Source organism: Eubalaena glacialis, chromosome 19 (assembly GCF_028564815.1).
Source record: "Eubalaena glacialis isolate mEubGla1 chromosome 19, mEubGla1.1.hap2.+ XY, whole genome shotgun sequence".
NCBI classification, from domain to species: Eukaryota; Metazoa; Chordata; class Mammalia; order Artiodactyla; family Balaenidae; genus Eubalaena; species Eubalaena glacialis.
The window spans coordinates 38,870,768-38,889,914 of record NC_083734.1 but is presented as its reverse complement, the minus strand read 5'-3'; the positions used below and the strand labels follow the sequence as shown (position 1 = coordinate 38,889,914).

Sequence of the window (19,147 nt, the reverse complement as noted above, 5' to 3'; positions counted from 1 at the left end):
CATACGTGGTATGAGTATTGACCACTTGGCAAACTAGTGAATGTCCTTCTGAAAGAAGTGGTGGCTACTCAGCTCCAGCTGACTAGAGGCATGTGTGAATAAGGGCTGACCATTGCCAGATTTTCTGATTTTTCAAGAAAAGCATGAGATCTAGATTTTAATGTAATATCTCTTGACTTTTAGATTGCCTGTTTTTAAACAATAAAGGAGATTTATTTACTTATGTACCTGGAATGCCCATGGTGTAGGATGTCTTTGAAGGTAGTTTGATCCAGCAGACAGCCCAATGGTTAGATTAAGGACCCCATCACTCTCTGCTCTGCCCTGCTCTCCACACTGTTTGACATCTCAAGCTTAGCTTCCCTTGTGGTTGAAGGGTGACTGGCAGTAGCAATGGGCATCACCCGCTACCATCCAACAAATTCTTTGAACTTCCTCTGAACTGTGTGGCCAAGAATGCACTGATTGGTTTAGATCTAGGTTCCCTCAGTTGATCCCTGTGGAAAGGGGAATAGGATCTGGGAGTGGGGGTCAGTCCTACCCAAGCCATGTATTTTCTTGAGGAGGGGCAGGCAGTTATGGATACATCCATGTGCTCTCTACAAAGACCAGAACACATATCTGTGAACCACCATTTTTGACCTCTGATATCCCACTGAAAAGTTTTAACAACTCTCCTTTCGTTTAGTACTCTTTGGCCATGTACATAAGCAGTGTACTGCTAGGTGCTGAGAGAAGGCTTATTCTTAGGCATTGTATTTAAATCCGCATCTTTAGCACAATTGTGTAGTGATGTATGTGGCATATGCACTTCCTGGAGAAGCACTGAATTGGGCCACCTGTTTGAGAGAGGTGCCATAACACTGGCAAGGCCTAAGGATACATATGGCCTGTGTATTATGTGTGGTAGAAGCAGTGTTTGAACCACATGCAGTTCAGCTAATGACATTTACAACTTAACTGAGTTGAACCTATTCTGTCTGAATTTTGTTTTGATCCATTGGTAACATATTGGCATCTCTAACTCTATTTAGAAGTCTGGCTTGGAACTCTACCCTGTGTAATGGGAGTTTACTTTTGTCTGTGCTTCCTCCATACTGCCTCCTTTATTTTAATCTTAGAATATTATTGCCAGATTGATAAAATATCTATAAAAGATTATTTACTACTCACATATTTCTCTAGAATTCTTTTTCTCTCCCAAGGTGATATTGAAAGGCTCACTGACTTTTTTTTCCTGGTTTCACTGCAGTCCCAACAAAATAAGGGGCTGCTTTTCCTAAGATTGAGGATTAGAATAGATTGAGTCTAGGCTGAATTTTAAAATATTTTAGGGGGAAAAAGACTGATTTGGGAGATTATGAGGAAAGAGGAAGAGATGCAGGGGATGTGTTGTCAGATTCTAGGATGCCCCTTTATTGTTTACCTTTTTTTTTTTTTTTAAAGTGATGTTTCTTTATTCTTTATTTTCATGTGCTTTTCATTTACTATAAGAGTAAATCAATGGTTTAAATTCTCTTTGATTAAAGCTATATTTTAAATTTATTTATTTATTTATTTATGGCTGTGTTGGGTCTTCGTTTCTGGGCAAGGGCTTTCTCCAGTTGTGGCAAGCGGGGGCCACTCTTCATCGCGGTGCGCGGGCCTCTCACTGTCGCAACCTCTCCCGTTGTGGAGCACAGGCTCCAGACGCGCAGGCTCAGTAGTTGTGGCTCACGGGCCTAGCAGCTGCGCGGCATGTGGGATCTTCCCAGACCGGGGCACGAACCCGTGTCCCCTGCATTGGCAGGCGGATTCCTAACCACTGCGCCACCAGGGAAGCCCTATTGTTTACTTTTTAAAAGGTGCCTGAGGTTGCTCTAGAAAAGTGATTTCCAAGTAGTCATTTACTGAATCAGAATCTCCTGCTATGGGGCCTGGGTTTTTTTTGTTTGTCTGTTTTGTTTTTTTAACATCTCCCTCTCGATTCGAATGTTCTAGTTCCCTCCTGTCCTTTCATGAGCCTACAAACATGGATGCTTTCGACATTTTTTTTTTCTGTTTTGGGTAGGTGTTTGCGGGTAAACCCAAAAGGGCTAGATGAAGAGAGCAAAGATTACCTGTCACTTTACCTGTTACTGGTCAGCTGTCCAAAGAGTGAAGTTCGAGCAAAATTCAAATTCTCTATCCTGAATGCCAAGGGAGAAGAAACCAAAGCTATGGGTAAATGTTATCTTTGTTCAACTCTTTATTTTCATATCTGGCAACTTTATATATTGACAAATTGTGGATTTGATACGGTTTTTTGAGTAATCCTAAATATAACTTTTTTTTTTTCACTCCAGAGAGTCAACGGGCATATAGGTTTGTGCAAGGCAAAGACTGGGGATTCAAAAAATTCATCCGTAGAGATTTTCTCTTGGATGAGGCCAATGGGCTTCTCCCTGATGACAAGCTTACCCTCTTCTGTGAGGTGAGTCCTTTTACCCCGCTGTGAGAGTAGCAATTCCCAGACCTGATGGGTATCAGTAGACGTAATTGTATTGTATCAAGGATGGTGAGTGAGAAGAATCCCCAAGTGGAGTGGTGCTGCACAAATGTGATTTATGTGACTGACTGAAAAGCTGTGCCGTGATTTCAAGGTTGTTGGGCATCTCAGCTTTCCACTTGTTACTGTTCTTAAAAACAAAGGTTGTGCACTATCTTGGTATGTGTGATTTTTTAGCTGCTTGGGTCAGAATTCTGGCTTTTTCCTTGTGGATTTTTTCAGAAAGCATTTGGAAGGACTGTTAACTTTAAGCTGAGGAGAATGACCAGCAACTAGATATGTAAATATATTTGTTCCTTGAGCTTTCTGGCTCCTCCTTGAGTATGAAGTCCACGTGTGTTTGATAGAGCACTTTCCTTTTCTGCTTTTCGAACTAGATGACTCTTATCAGTTGTTGAGTGTCTCCAGTTTGTCTTGCTGGTAATTGTGAAATAGGAAGGTGAGAACCATTTTTTCTAGAGTGAAGGTTATATAAAGCTCTCTAACTCATAGTTAGCTAAGAGAGTTATCTGTAGTCAGTTGGGAGAGTCCTTCTCTCCCCAACGACCTAAAGAGCCTTTTTCAGGTTTATAGGAGAAGCCTTGAAGTAAAATTCCCAAACTGAGAGTGAGTTGAAAAATGATTTCTTTAATGAGTATATACTAATTGGTCATTTCATGCTGTTATCAATACATTTATAAATACTCATAAGCTCACAGTGTAAGAAATGAATAAAACCTCCAGTCAGCTGGGATGTTGGCATTCCCTGTACATCGTATGGTCAAGGAACTGCTTCCTGAGCAACATCACTTGATGAAAAGGACCGCTGTGCTTTCATGGGGAAGGTGCAGGCAAGTTTCCCAGCTAGCAGTGCGCTCTGTCAAATAATAGGCTCACAGCATATCACCGCCTGCACGGTAGGAAAGATGTCCCTTAGGAATCTTGCCCCTTTGTAGACGAGGCCTGGCCAGCAGTAGCCAGCTTCTTTTCCAAGTCACAGCTCATTGAATATTTCCATGGAATAGTTGCTGGTGATTAGGAAATTTGGGAGCTATAGTTTATTAAAATATCACACTGAATACATAAAATATAGTTTGCATAATAGCTACCTTTTCTCCTTTTTAATTGCTAAGTAAAAGAAGGAAATACTAGAGTGATGGCGTCTGTAAAAATACATAAAATTTTGCAGTTGTTTTTTGTCTGATGGACTTGGAATTTGAATTCTACATAAATCCAAGTAGTTATAGATCATACTCAGTTGCCCAAGTGGAGAAATGAGAACAATTAGGTGGTTTTATGTGATGTTGGATGTTACATAAACAAACCATCAATTTAATATTCACCCACCTTAGAAATCCTATATTTCAGAAAAAAATTAAAATAGTGGAAAATTCTAATTTCTGTTGGAAATGAAAGCCAATTTTTGAACTGCTCTCTGAAGGAGGAGAAATCGCCTCTAAATAACGCATCTGGTGCTTTAGGCAACACCAAAACCTTTATTTATTTTCAAGTCCACAGTGGGTCCAGCCTTTTCTTACATGCTTCCCCTCTATACCATCACCAGATCCATTCCATCTGCTCCAGCCCTTGTATTGACATTCTTGATTTGGAAACCAGTTGGCCTGCCCTCACTTGGCAATCTCTCATCCTGTAGTTAAGTCCGAGGTGCACTCTCTCTTTGCTTCCCCATATGAAATTCTCTTAGGAGAAATCCTGTGGTTAAGTTTAGAAATGCCTTACTGACTTAGAAGGGAAGTGAGATGACACTTTGGAAATGAGGAGATGTTGAACAGGGAAACGTCTGTTGGATTCTGCTGATGCCATCGGTTTCTTACCATCAGACCAGGTGTGCCATCTGTTCCTCTCACACTTCTCTGTTGGCCACAGGTGCTGAGTGTTGCTTCTTGTTCTTGGGCTCGTGCCTAGTGAGACTCGTTTCTGTTCCAAGGCTCTCTGTGGACTTAGTAGCATTCAGCATTGCAAGACAGTTGCGTGGGGGGTGTGTTTTGAATGTGTGGGTTTTAAAAATGTCTGCAACTCATCTAAGTTCTTAGTGCATTTCAGAGCTGGATCATCCTTTGGTGCAAATTCTATCCCTTTGACCTTTGCTACCTCTATCAATAGAATATTTATAAACAAATTTATTTTGTTCATATTTATATTTTATTTATTATTGGTTTAGTTAGTATTTTCTTATAATTTAGAGGCCTTTATGAAGTTGATGTCCACATACAAATTTAGGTTATGAGTACTCCACTGTTCCATTCCTTACTCAGTCTTTGGCCCAGGCACTTCTGTCCTGTCCTGATGTAAGTAATAAGTACAGTTGTTTTGTGGATATTTTTGGTCTGTTCCCAGAGGCCACAAGAGGGAATCCGAAGGTGAAAGACTGAGAATCACGCATTTGTGTGTTTGGGCTGTATTTCAGTGGTAAAACTATTAATGAAACTCTGAAAAATGCCGACTGGGTAGTCTTGTTTGTAATGTGCCACACTGGGTTCACTTTTGATTCTCAGTGATCTTTCCGTCTGACTGTTAGGAAGTATGGCAATTCTTCCAAGTTGATATTGCTTAGTTAACGCATTCCCTTAATTGTCTCTTATCACAATCCTTTGAGCTAGGTTAGTTCTTTTCTCTTCATTTCATGTTACTGGGGAGAGAAGCAGTGCCTAAGGAGGTCAGGTAATTTTTCCTAACATTGTGCAGCAAATTAGTGTCAGGGCTATGTCAGCTCTCCATTTTCCATCTCTAGTCTGCTGTGCTACACTAAGTGAAACTGAATGCCATTTACCCAAGGAAACATGGGCTCTACCAAGTGTTTTTTTGGTAATGAAAGAGAGAATCATGAAAGCTTTACACTTTTAATTTTCTCTGTAATAATTTGGACCACAGAAGATCTACTTGAAATGTTTCAGCTTCTATTGATCTTCTTTCCATTTATTTATATTGAAAACAAGTAGCTGTTAGCAATAAATATACATGTATTCCACCGTCAATGTATATGCCTCTGACAGGTAGAAGATTCCAGTGCCTCTTTGTAATGTTGCAATTAAAGTTGAAATATTAAATACCATATGAAATATGAAATACCAAATATGAAATATCTCGAAACTAGTTAACTCTTAAAACATCTTTCCTTATCAAACATAGAATATCCGTTCAAAGCCTGGGAATATGTATTTTTGCCAAATTTTAAATATGTGGATCTATTAATTTTTCTTTTTATCATTTTTTAAATGAATTATTTGGATATATTAGTTGAACTTATGAAAATGCTAATAATATTTGATCTTGACCTACAAAAATGGGGATTAAATATGTATTATCATTATAGGTTATAAAACATGATAATGTAGTAAACCTACCACCCAACCCAGCAACATCACCAATAACTTAGAACTGACCTATATATGCTTCTCCCCTGTCCCTTAGACCTGTTGTCTCCCTACTCAGATGATGATAATAAATAGCGCTTTTGAATTGTTTATCATTCCCTTGTTTATTATTTGCATGCCTGAACAATATATTGTTTAGGTTCGCTTGTTTTTGAGCTTTATGAAAATAGTGTCAGGATGTATGTAGTCATCTAGGACTTGCTGTTTTCATATTATGTTTCTAAAATTATTTATATTGTGAATATAACCATAATTCTTGATTTTTAGTGCTGTACAGTAGTTTGTTGTGTATTCACATGACAGTTGATTGGTTTGTTTATTCATTCTCTTGCTGATGGACATTTATTTATTTATTTTTAATATTTATTTACTTGGCTGCTTTGGGTCTTAGTTGCGGTGCACGGGCTTCTCTAGTTATGGCGTGTGGGCTCAGTAGTTGCAGCACATGGGCTCTCTAGTTGTAGCGCGTGGGCTCCAGAGCATGCAGGATCAGTAGTTGCGGCGCGCGGGCTTAGTTGCCCCGTGGCATGTGGGATCTTAGCTGCCTGACCAGGGATCGAACCCACGTCCCTTGCATTGGAAGGCGGATTCTTAACCACTGGACCACCAGGGAAGTCCCCTGATGGACATTTAGATTGTTGCTAGTCTTTTTTTTTTTTTTTTTAATTTATTTATTTATTTATTTATTTATGGCTGTGTTGGGTCTTCGTTTCTGTGCGAGGGCTTTCTCTAGTTGTGGCAAGCAGGGGCCAATCTTCATCGCGGTGCGCGGGCCTCTCACTATCGCGGCCTCTCTTGTTGCGGAGCACAGGCTCCAGACGCGCAGGCTCAGTAGTTGTGGCTCACGGGCCCAGTTGCCCGGCGGCATGTGGGATCTTCCCAGACCAGGGCTCGAACCCGTGTCCCCTGCATTGGCAGGCAGATTCTCAACCACTGCGCCACCAGGGAAGCCCCCTTTTGCTAGTCTTTTGATTAGAAATAGTGCTGCTGCTATAAACAATCTATATGCTGTCTGTTTATTTTTTCTTGATTGTTTTAATTATGCAGAAATTTAAAATATATTTCCAGTGGTTTTACCTTGACATTCTATGTTTAGACAAAGTATACAAGAAATGGAACAATCTTTTATGAAGTTTTATGTCTTTTATGAAATTTTCTTTTTTAAGAAAAGGAATTGACTTTAAAAGTGAGGCCCTTTTACAACTTGAAATTTAGAGGGTTATAGAGCCTTCCTGAGACATTTTCATGCAGTCATTTCTAAGACATAAATGTCACAGTCACGTCATCTTCACAGCTGCAATTCTGAATGAGTCTCCGTAGTCAACTTTATAGGCATTAAAAAAAAAATCTTTAGTTTTTCTCAAAATGGTATCATTTTAGCATCATCATTTGCAGAGGAAAACAATCCCTTTCTAAGTTAAAAGTTTGGGCTCTGAAGACTCATTTGTGTATGCCATTTAAAATTTATTTTTAATTAAGCGTATTTAATGTTGGTAAGAGGTGCCAGACATTCAGAGCTCTGGAGACTCCAGGCATCCATATATCTGCAGAACAAGTCTGGCTCAGACAGTAAAGGTACTTTCTCCTTCCTGCTGTGTTCCTGTGTGTGTCTGAAGAGAGGAATTGCCCCAGTGAGAGGAGTCACAGTCTTTGGGCCGCACTCATTACCAAGCGCACATGTAACCAGCACAGAGTCCACTGGTAACCTTAGTTTGAAAATCAGCTTGGCTCTTGCCAGTTCATTTTAGCCAGTCTAGTAAATTGCCATCAAGTGTTAATGACTTTGGGCTCCTGTCAGCCTGGTTTAATTCAAGCTTAGGAACCCAGTGCCAAAAGCATTCTCCATTCCCTTCATTGGCCATCCCAAGAGATTCCTGCCTTTCCCTTTGAGGAGGTTGGATTTAATTGGTCTTTTCCTTGGTGTTTTGTTTGTTTGTTTTTAAATCAGCAGTATTTTGAAACTAAAACTGGAAGTAGGCTACTTCTACTTTTGGTGTTAATATTATATCAAAGAAGTAAGGGTGTTAATGTGAGAAAGTTGCTGAACCAAATTAGAGATCTTACATGGGACGATCTCTGTGGGGTGGTTTGTGTTGGGTCCTGGGCTATTAAAATAATGTTATACTCTGGCTCTGATAAATGTGCTACTAATGCTAAGCACATTCATAGTTCATTAGCTTGGTTGCTTCATTGCTCAAGACCGTAACAGCTAGTTTTAAACAAATGAATAAACTTCTTGACCTGATAGTAAATATCTCACTCCTACACAGAAGGGACTACAGGTCATTTGGATGGGGCATTAACTTTGCCTCTGGGTTTATGACTGCATTTAAGGAAGGGATGACTTGCATCTTGAAGGTTAAAAGAAATTTGGGTCATTTAGGATGTTCCTCAGCAGTCTGTCTCATCTAACTCATAGGAATAGCAAGAGTGGGGAGCTGATTCTCAAGGTTTGTGAATCCTGCTTTCATTTTAACATTTCTAACCTACTGTGATATAGGAGAGGAAGCATAGCCAGGGTTGTCAGGCAGAAGACTGATCTGTTGGGTCTCATTTTCAGTTTGGTAATTTACATTTATTTTATAATGTTATATGGTTTATAAATCCTTGTATTTTGTATCCTGACAAACTTATGTGAGTTTCATTGATCCATCTAGAAGTTACCAGGGTTTTTCTCTAGACTGAACAGTTAATTCAACTGGTTAAACCATGCTGCTGCTGAAGCCAAGTGGCAAGTTGGATTCCTCTATAACCCCGTTGTCGTCATTCTGTTCCAAAGCTGTAAGTGCATGCCCAGCTGGAGCCAGTCATCTTGTATGTCATTGTCACCAATGACTAAGGGTATAAATGGTGTGGGATACCCACCCAGTTATCACTACGCAAGATCTTCCAGGCCCAGTCCTGTTCATTAAACTAACATTTGTGAGGAAATGCCAATTATTTACCAGGCCCTATGGAAGCTGCATTTTATTTTTATGTTCCAGAACTAACTGAAAAAAGTGAAGTGCTTTTAGGCTTATTAGATTCTTTTCTCTGGAGAGTTTAGTTTAAATGGTAGTTTCTATAGAGTTCTTTGTATTTAACCTTTTGCTTAAGGCAGAATAAGCTAAATACTTGAGGTTTAACATTTGTTTCTGTCAGTTTTTTCCCTCTGGGGGTTTTGCCCAGGTCTTCAGGGCAGGGAAGGAGGAGCTTATTAGAAGTTTGGAAGAGAAGGAGATTTGTGGGGCTCTCTCCTTATTGTCCTGAGATGGTGTAGAATAAGTATGATCATGATAGTTTGGAAATTACTTGATCCAGAGGTTAAAGACTTCATTTGTGAATGTGGTTTCAAGAGAATATGCCTAACATCAGTTTCTAAATGTACTATAACAACAAGGTAAAAGTCATCTCTCCTCCTGCTGGGAAGAAAATTCCTGGTAACAAAAGCTTTGGACTGTGTTTTCTTATCTTTCACAGGTGAGTGTGGTGCAAGATTCTGTCAACATTTCTGGCCAGAACACCATGAATATGGTGAAGGTTCCTGAGTGCCGGTTGGCGGATGAGTTAGGAGGACTGTGGGAGAATTCCCGGTTCACAGACTGTTGTTTGTGTGTTGCTGGCCAGGAATTCCAGGCTCACAAAGCTATCTTAGCAGGTTAGTATTTATTCATGGGGAGCTTTAGTTGTGGTTAAACAAGGAAAAACAGTAGGCTGCATAATCACCTTTTGAATAACTTCAGCTTTTTGAACTAGTACAAAAAAACTGCAGCTAAATATATTTTTATATTGTGGTGACATTAGTTGTCAAAACCAAAAGGGCTACTCTCCATAACTCTCTGTAGTGGACTTAGGCCACCATTTTCAAGGAATGGATGATGATGTGTATTGGATGCCTTTGCACCTGGAGGTTAGATGTCAAAACACTGGTTAAGAGCAGGTATCAGCCCCTAGACAGGGACTTAGGATGTAATGGAGAGGATTCTGGACTCGGGACTAAACCACCACATAGCCAAGTCCCCAGCCCTGGAGGTCTTAGCCCTCTCTTCCATATAAACATACTAGAAGAATGAGAATGTTGCCAGTGACGTGGAAGATCAGGTCTTGTTCTAGTACTAGGCCCTTGGTCTTTAAGACCAGAAAGACTGACGCACAGCAGGAACTGTTAAGACAGACTGATGGCCTTACCTCACAGGGAAGCATAGCTTTCAGCCACAAACTTGTATTCAGGCCAAAAGATGTAAGAGGAAATCACATGAACCTTCAGGCAACAGATTTCTTACCAAGACCCTCAGCCCTGTCATTCTAAAGTACACACCTGGCAAAACCTCTGTCTGGCTCAGTCTAACCATCTTCCTGTTCCCTCTCTCAACTAGGTGTTACTGAGACTTGCTAAAGGAAGTCATTAACTCTTGTGTTCATGCCTCTGTGCTCAGCTAGGCGCTGGGCACTGCCGAGACCTCTTTCTACAGATGCATAGTCAGCTCCTTTTCTTTTTCTCAATAGACACTTCAAACCTTTACCACTCTCCTTTAATCTCCACCTCCTAAAAGATGACCTTGCTGCTGCTTCCAAGAGAAAATCAAGGCCCTTCTCCCTCGGCTCTTGCCTCTCACCTGCATTTTCTCTGCATTCTCAGTGGAGGAGGTGTTCTTCGTGTCCAAAGCAGACTACTTTCTACTGTTCTTCTGTTTCATGCTGCCTTCTCAGAAGCCTGACTCTGCCAGTTAGACCCTTGTTATCCGGTATCTTTGCCATCTCTTTCTCCTATTGCCTGTTTACGCTCAGCCTGTAAACACGCTCAAGCTTCTCCCTCTAGTTATTCTCTCTTTATTTTCCAGAGCTAAGTTTCTTGAGTTAACATATTCATTCTCTCTATTCTTTCCTCCCACTTATCCTCAGTTTGCCTCCATGCCACAAAAGCAGTTTTCCAAAGTTACATGACCTGCTAGTTCCTAAGTTTGAGGGACTCTTTAGTTTATATATCATTTGACTCCTTTCTTCTGGTTTCTCTGGCTGGCTTTCTGGCTACTTCTAATGTGTGGCCTCCCTCTTCTTCACCCATCCCTTTAAACATTGTTATTCTCTAAGGGTCTGCCTTAGTTCTCTTTTCACTCTACTTAGTCTCCCTAGATTATTTTATTTATTCTCATAACATCAGCTTCTCTCTAGCCACTGATCCCTCTAGGCATATTGCTGCTTTGGACCCTTCCCTCTTTATTAAAAGCACCAGCCCTTTAGTCTTCAGCTTCTGTAATGTATTTATATAGTACCTTATAGTCTATAGCCTTTCAGAGATAAGAACAATGAGAATTGATATTCTTTTGGAATAGATTAAAATATTGAGGTTCAGAGGGTTACGTGATTTGCCCAAGATTATATGGTTAGAAAATGGCAAATCTAAAATTAGTCCTTTCTGACATAAATTAGGTCAAAGTTCCAGGTGCCTGTTAGCTGAAACTCCTTCTATATATTCCATCTGTTCCTCCTCTCTTAGGTAGAGGTTGGTAGTCTCAACTTTCACCAAAACCCCTGATTTATTGGACATGATAAAATTTGAGTTCTTAGCCATTTTATTACTTTCATGGTTGAAATTAAGTTTACTTATTTTTCATGGTGTTCATTAGACTAGAATGGGCATGGCTTAGAACACTGTTTCTGAACCTTTTTTCATTATTCCCACCCCTAAGGAAAAAATTAAGAGACATTAAGTACTAAGGAATAAGATTTTGTCTAGTTGGGTTAAGATCTGAAGGGCCACAAGTGATTGTGATACCTAAGATTGTTTTCACCTCTTTGGGGCGTTATCATCTCTGTTGATAATGCATGGCTTGGAGGAACAGACAGCCTGCCATAAATAAGCCTACACTTCATCTAGCTAACGGATGCCATTGAGCCCTGTTCTTGACCTCCTTGCTGTGTGGTCCCTGGAAGCGGAGGAAGGTAGGTATCATTGTTCCAGGCAAAAATGCAGGTATTAGGACACCCTGCTTAGACCATGAAGGACCTTCCATTTGAACCTCAAGATCTACTCAGAGGATATCATTGTCATCTAACATAGGTAATTTGAGTAATCTCCTTGAAATATGAATGGTTGGAATGGAGCCAATAAATTATTTTGAAGGAAGTGATTTCTTTTTTCCCTATGTATTATATAATAATTATTCACTTATTGTATAATATAAAAAGAAAGTAATTTTATAATTCTGGCATAATTTGATATAAAAGACCATTTCTGTAGTAGTGGGACAGGAAAGAAAATGATCTCTTCTTCTGGAGTTCCCTGGTGGTCCAGTGGTTAGGACTCGGCGCTTTCACTGCCATTGGCCCAGGTTCAATCCCTGGTCGGGGAACTAAGATCCCACAAGCCACGTGGTGCGGCCAAAAAAGAAAAAAAAAGAAAATGATCTCTATGATCTCTTCTTCATAACAGAAGAACCAAGAGATTTTGGTGTGATAACCATATCTGTCTCTGTTTTCCTTTCACTTTATAGCTCGTTCTCCAGTTTTTAGTGCCATGTTTGAACATGAAATGGAGGAAAGCAAAAAGGTATGTAACGGGATAGAGATACGTCTTTTTAGCTAGGTGGCTAGAATCAGATCATTTCCCAATTTGGCAGCAGATTTATTTTCCTGTTTTTTTTGTCTTATTATGTTATTAAAATGGAGTACAGTTCCCTGAACAGACAGTTTCTGAGAGCAGAGAGGGGTAGTCTGGAAGCATTCTAGGTAAAGCAGAATCACTATTCCAGGCAGGTCATCCAAATAGTCTTGGGTGAGGGTATTAGACATGTGTTTCTACTGAGGAAAAGAAAGGTGAAAAATCAAAGATATAGTTGTCTTGCTATTGTATTTGAGAAAACAAAGGTGGTACATATGATGGGAGAAAAGGCTATTACAATCAAATAGGGCAAAGAGAACTTTTCCATTCGTGTTAGATTTAAAATGATACGAGCTCCTCTCTTCATCAGAGGTTAAAATCATGAAAATTGTTTAGGGATTTTGTTCTGTTGGAATGTTTCTCATTTTTAGTTTCTTTGGCATAGAATCGGGTTGAAATCAATGATGTGGAGCCTGAAGTTTTTAAGGAAATGATGTGCTTCATTTACACGGGGAAGGCTCCGAACCTCGACAAAATGGCTGATGATTTGCTGGCAGCTGCTGACAAGGTGAGATAAGAACAGGAAAATAATAACAAGACTAGGAGTTTTGGTGACCTCTTGAGTTTCATGACTGGGCGTTTATGTTGCTTTGTGGGCAGGATGAACATATATCTTAGTTTTGTTTTTTTTTTAATATTTATTTATTTATTTGGTTGCACCAGTCTTAGTTGCAGTAGGCGGGCTCCTTAGTTGCAGCACGTGGGCTTCTTAGTTGCGGCAGGCGGGCTCCTTAGTTGCGGCAGGCGGGCTCCTTAGTTGCAGCATGCGAGCTCTTAGTTGCGGCATGCGAACTCATAGTTGCAGCATGCATGTGGGATCTAGTTCCCTGACCGGGGGTTGAACCCAGGCCCCCTGCATTGGGAGCGCAAAGTCTTATCCACTGGGCCACCAGGGAAGTCCCACATATATCTTAGTTTGGCCAGAACAGTCTTGGTTTACACTTGTGTTCCAACACAGTTACTGATAGCACCCTTTTTATTTTCAAAAGTGTCCTGCTTTGAAGGGTAAATTATATGGTCATCCTAACTATGGAAAAGAAGGATAAGTTGATGTTTACCTCTCTTCTCTTGCCAATCTCAAATTTAACCACAGTGATTTTAAAGATTCAGATAATACTAACATTTGGATTTATAATTTATAATTTGGCTTTGTAATTTACAAAAATGTTCTTGAGTTCATTAACTTTTATTTAAACTTTGTCAGTAAGAGAATAACTTTTACCTAGTATCCTGCTTATTAGCATTTTCAGCTTTTACCTTAGAAGTTATTGAAATATACCATATTCAGAATTGTAAGATGATGAATAGATCTTTGGGAAAAAAGAGATACTACTACAATAAATGTATGCTTTGATTGTAAGACACATTTTAATTTGAGAAATGTTAAAGTGTGAAAATAAAAATGTAGATCTTAGCCTTAAGGAAATAAGGTTATTACCTAAAACAACAGGCTGGTGATTCCCAAAATAGGGTTGAGGGGAAAAGGTTAATGAAACACCAAGTCAAATTGGGGTTTTTTGTGTTGCTCTTTTATAGCAGGACCTTTCTCAGAACCTTTAGTATGTCCGTGTGTACTGTTAGTTTTCTAAAAGAGAATGTAATAGACAAATTTCTCCAATTTAGTTAACCCTGGAGTTACTTTCCTCAAGGATCACCTCTGGGGATTAGTGTTCCCCAAAACACACTTTGGGAAACTGACTTTCATTGTGTAGATAGACCAGAGAGAGCAGTGACCTGTTCCTCCAAGGCCCTGTGGTCTGAGGAAGCGTGACTGGGGGGTGGGGGCGGGTGTGTGTGTAAAAGGATTGCTATTTATCCTGTGGAATCTTCTCTTACATTGGGGGGCAGTTGAGGCAAGGGTGTTAAAGGGCTTAAACCCGGCCAGCAGTAGACCCCATGAGAAAGATGGTTCTCTGCTGGAGGTGCCTCCTTTTCCTGCCGTGATGCTGCAGCACCCACCTGAGGGGCACAGCTGGCTCTGGCCTGAGAGCGCTAGAGCCTTCTCAGGATTCACTCACGGGAGTAATCTCCTTCCTTCTCCCTTAGCACCCCTGAGGAGAGTGTGTTTACAGTGGAGGTTTTATCTTTATTGATCATCTTTTTGGAGTGTTTGTAGAGGATGAGGCCTGTAAACCCAATCAGTGCTACCAGTGAAAAGGATTGAATAATAGCTGTATCTTTCTTATCACCTTTCAAGACTTTATTAAGTACAGTTAAGCAATGTGAACATCCTATACCCTTCCAGTCTAGCTCAGTTCTGACCAGAGGAAACTTGCTTTCAGTGGAAACGGAAAGAAAATATTCGCTGTGAGTTCTGGGGAAGTAGAATACACAGCCCAAATGGCTGCTTTTTTATAAACATGAGTTTATAATGATTCTGCCTCGTCTGCCCTCTGATTTTTTTTTTCTCGTCTTCTTTTTTTTGGCCTCACCACGCAGCTCGTGGGATTTTAGTTCCCCAAGCAGGGATCGAACCCAGGCCCTCGGCAGTGAGAGCACAGAGTCCTGACCACTGGACTGCCAGGGAATTCCCCGTCCTCTGATTTTCAGTGAAGCAGTCACTTGTACTTATACATACCAGGCATTTATCCCCCTCATCTTCTAGCTCCCATAAGGATGAGTAGCATCACAAGGTCCAATTTTTAGACAGAAATACTAAAACTCAGAGTTGTACATTCTCAGAGCCAGGGTTAGACATCTGTGTCCCTGGGTTTTCATTCCTGCTCCTCAGCCAGAGAGCCTACTGGGAACCTACTGTAAGTACAGAGAGCAGGCGGTCAGCCTGAACTGACATTCTAAGGTTGGTGTTTTTCAGTACAATGTGTTAGTTAAAGCAGTTGAATCACAGCAGTGCTCTAAATTTATGAATGAGAAGTAACTGAAGGGTGCGTTTTTCAAATTCCATTCAAAATTTCCCATTAGACAGTCCTTGCTCTAAGCTTATTTGAAAACATTTTTACCTTTACACCTCCTTGTGAGCTTCAGGAAAACAGAATAAGAAAATTTTCATGGAAGGATCTAAACATCTAGAATTTACCCAAGAGGCTAAAACAGCTTCTTTTGAGTTTTTCCAGTCTCCTGGGGACATGTGTAATTAGGCCAAAAACAAAACAAAACATATAACCCAGGCCTAGGAGACAAAATTTCAATCTCTGCCATTAGGCAGGTTTTTCAGAAGCATAATTAAGAAAAAAAACTTTGCCCCCAAGGGACGAAAATGGCTACTTTTGTCTAATTATGCAGTAGGGATCAGAGCTATTCACAGTAAAAGTCCTTTTAAAAGAATTTTATTGAGAAAGGATAAGATGAATATTCTGTGCAGCACTGTATGAAGACTGAACATTTACTTAACCTTTTTCAGTCTTTTAAAACGAAAACGGCAGCCTAATTTCTTTCTTGTGTAGTGTCATTCCTGTTTTCCATGGAAACTGTTTTCTAGTTACTCAAATGTAAGAAATTAAAGCTGCACCCAAAACCAATAAAACTCTCTTTTTGCTGCAGGAGATCACAGTGCCAGCAGATATGCCTCCTCACCCAGAATTCATAACAATAAAATTGTCTTGGTTTGATCATCATGATTCAGCCTGAAGAAGTATTGTGTCATTGAGTTCTCAGGCCCTCAAGATGGGACCTATATGGAGACTGTGGATACTCTCAGAGCAAACCATTCTCCTATGAACTGATTAATGACATTTTATTTTGGGCCTTCTTTTATCCCTTCCTCCCCCTTTTCCCTGAAGTTCCTTAGTAAGTTCATAATATATTTGAGAGCAAGTAGTACAGTTGCATCAAAACAAATCAAGTAGATCAGATGTGCCCAATATTAACCTAGGCCTTCATTTCCAAAACATTTATTTATACCCTTTACTTGGAAAATAGGAAGTTTTTAGGCTGAAACTGAATCCAGGGTCTCTGTTGCTTTGTTCTTCTACCCTAAGACTCTTAACCTCAACCCCAATAAGACAGGACTCCATTTATCCTTTTCTGTTGAAAAGGAGGCCTTTGGTTGACCCTCATTCAGGAATAACGAGTGGTAGAGATGCTGGTGAAAGTCACCACAGGGCTCCTTTTCACAGCCTGATGGGACAGTTGGAATATCCTGCTGGGCTGGTGACAATGCTTAAGTAGAAAGGACTGTGCTGCACCCTAGTCTGGCTCTAAATAAAAGGATTGCAGAAATTTAAATGTAATGTCCCTGTTGACTTGAAGCAGAGAAATGCCTCATTGTAAGGGTAGGTGGTGATGGTTTAAGAGACACTTCAATGGTAGTCAGGCTAGGGGAAAACTTGAAGATATGGGTCTATTCCATAATTGCCATTTTTCTAATAGACTTTAGAACTTGAATGGCAGCTATGCAAGTTATCTTGGCTGTTCATTTCGGCCTTCAGAGTATGGTTATGTTTTATAATTGCAGTAGCAGCATTTTCATGGTCTGTGCAGTTTTGTTAAGGTATCCAGTTACGTGATGGTACAGCTGAAGAAAACAACTTCAGTAGCAGTCAGCCCAGAGCCATTCCTGCTCTGACGACAGCCACGCTTGTGTTTTACAGTATGCCTTGGAGCGTTTAAAGGTCATGTGTGAGGATGCCCTCTGCAGTAACCTCTCCGTGGAGAACGCCGCAGAAATTCTCATCCTGGCTGACCTCCACAGCGCAGATCAGTTGAAAACTCAGGCAGTGGATTTCATCAACTAGTGAGTTGTCATCTTCAAAGTTCTTTCAGGGTAGTTGGGTTAGTTAACGAATGAGAAAGGAAGACTTTGAATTGGTGAGTGAAACAGGTGAGTAGCTTCATTAAGCTTTTTAGTAGTAAGTAGAGAGTGTCCATCTTTTCCTTCAGCTTGACAGTGTGAAAAATGGTTTTGCTTTCATCAGTATAATCTGATTGGTGAGTGAAGTGTATTACTACCTTGCAGGATCAGAATTGATGAAAATGATAACTTGCTGGTCTGAAAAAGCTGTGTCCCCTAAAGCGATAGTATCTTTACTTCACACTCACCGGCTTAAAAAAGACATGCAGATCTCTGGGAGAGCAGAAGTGGATTTTTATGAGTTAGTAAGAGTGTCCAATGGTCGACTGCAGAATGGGGAAAAGAGAAGGCATAATCAGGAGACGAGGTCATAAAATAACTGTTTTGAGAAAGAAGCGTAAATTCCAGTAGATCTGTTCCTTCATCCTAAATGACCATATTACTTTCTGAAATAATTCTCAGTGGGACATGTTATACTCCTTTGCCTGATGGGGAGCAAAAGTTGGAAAAAACCCCAGGAAGAGAAGCAAGCCTACTAATAAAGCCCTCAAAACAGCAGTTCTGGGGGGTGAGAGGTCTAAGAGGTTGCAGGGTAGGTGAGTAAACATTATTTAACACAGAAAATGCCCTGAAAACAGGAAATGATGTCCTCTAAGTCTGTAAGATTGTTTCGAAGCAAAGTGTTCCTTGTCCTGAGTGCTCACTCTGTGCTGGACACTTGCTTGGTGCTTTTTAGATGTTAACCATTCAGTGAAGTGTGAGTATTAGCCCCTCTTTTTCGATTATCAATTAGGCCCCAGGCTATGACCTGCTTTGTGGTTATGGGACTAGTAAATGGCAAAGCCAGATGGAAGCTCATAGCTGTCGGACCCAGAGAACTCTTGCTCTTTCTCTTTGTCAGCATCACCAATGAATATGAAGAGCATTGATGATGTAGAGAAGAGCCTGAGGAACATTTCATCTTTTGTAATTGAGAACATAGTGTCTCAGAGTCCTAGTTTTCAGAGTTACAACAGTCATAACCTGGTCACCTGTCTGCACATTGTCTAACAAGCAAATTCTCATGCATATTAAGGGTTCTGTCTGAGTACGTCTTGCATTAACACCCATAACAGCAAACCCTGGGAAATTCGGCTGTCTAGGTGGCTGTTTAATTCATCCTTCATTCACCCCTCTGGTAACCCATCTCTCACATTTCTCCTAGTCATGCTTCGGATGTCTTGGAGACCTCCGGGTGGAAGTCAATGGTGGTGTCACATCCCCACTTGGTGGCTGAGGCGTACCGCTCTCTGGCTTCAGCACAGTGCCCGTTTCTGGGACCCCCACGCAAGCGCCTGAAGCAGTCCTAAGATCCTGTTGTAAGACTCCGTTTATTTTCCAGAAGCAGCAGCCACTGTTGCTGCCACAAACCACCAGGTAGACAGCGCAATCTGTGGAGCTTTTACTCCGTTGTGGGGGGAAAAGACTGCATCGTGGCCCCGGACTTTTAAAACAGCACTAAATAAACTTGGGGGAAATGGGGGTGGGGGGAGGGAAGGGCCCGGGACTCGGGGCTGTTCAACCTAATGAAAACCCTGTTGCTGCGTCACTGTGTTCTCTTTGGCCTGGCCGAGTTTGATACTGTGGGGATTCAGTTTAGGCGCTAGCCCTGAGGACATCCCAGCGGTGGTACTTTGGAGAAACCTGTCTGCATCTGACTGAGCAGAACAGATCGTCAGGTGCCTGGAGCAAAAAGAAAATTAAAAAAGGACATTTAGTTTTAAGAGAAGGGAAAAGGAAAGAAGAAAGGATTTTTGCAGAATTTCTCAAAAATCAGTTTTGGGATTCCAGTAGTATTTATGTTGAGAGAAGTTTTA

General features: G+C 40.7%; 1 protein-coding gene across 2 annotated transcripts in view; it reads left to right on the top strand.

Annotated features, from left to right (window-relative positions):
* The window catches only part of SPOP (speckle type BTB/POZ protein), a 68,791-nt gene extending 49,983 nt beyond the window's left edge, over positions 1-18,808 (top strand). For both annotated transcript variants that reach the window (XM_061174732.1, XM_061174733.1), the window contains exons 4-10: positions 2,051-2,202; positions 2,325-2,452; positions 9,361-9,538; positions 12,375-12,430; positions 12,927-13,049; positions 17,092-17,234; positions 18,496-18,808. In XM_061174732.1, coding sequence (XP_061030715.1) covers positions 2,051-2,202; positions 2,325-2,452; positions 9,361-9,538; positions 12,375-12,430; positions 12,927-13,049; positions 17,092-17,234; positions 18,496-18,640 — 925 coding nt within the window. In that variant the 3' untranslated portion in view covers positions 18,641-18,808. The remainder of the gene's footprint in view (positions 1-2,050; positions 2,203-2,324; positions 2,453-9,360; positions 9,539-12,374; positions 12,431-12,926; positions 13,050-17,091; positions 17,235-18,495) is intronic.
* The last annotated feature ends 339 nt before the right edge of the window (positions 18,809-19,147 follow it).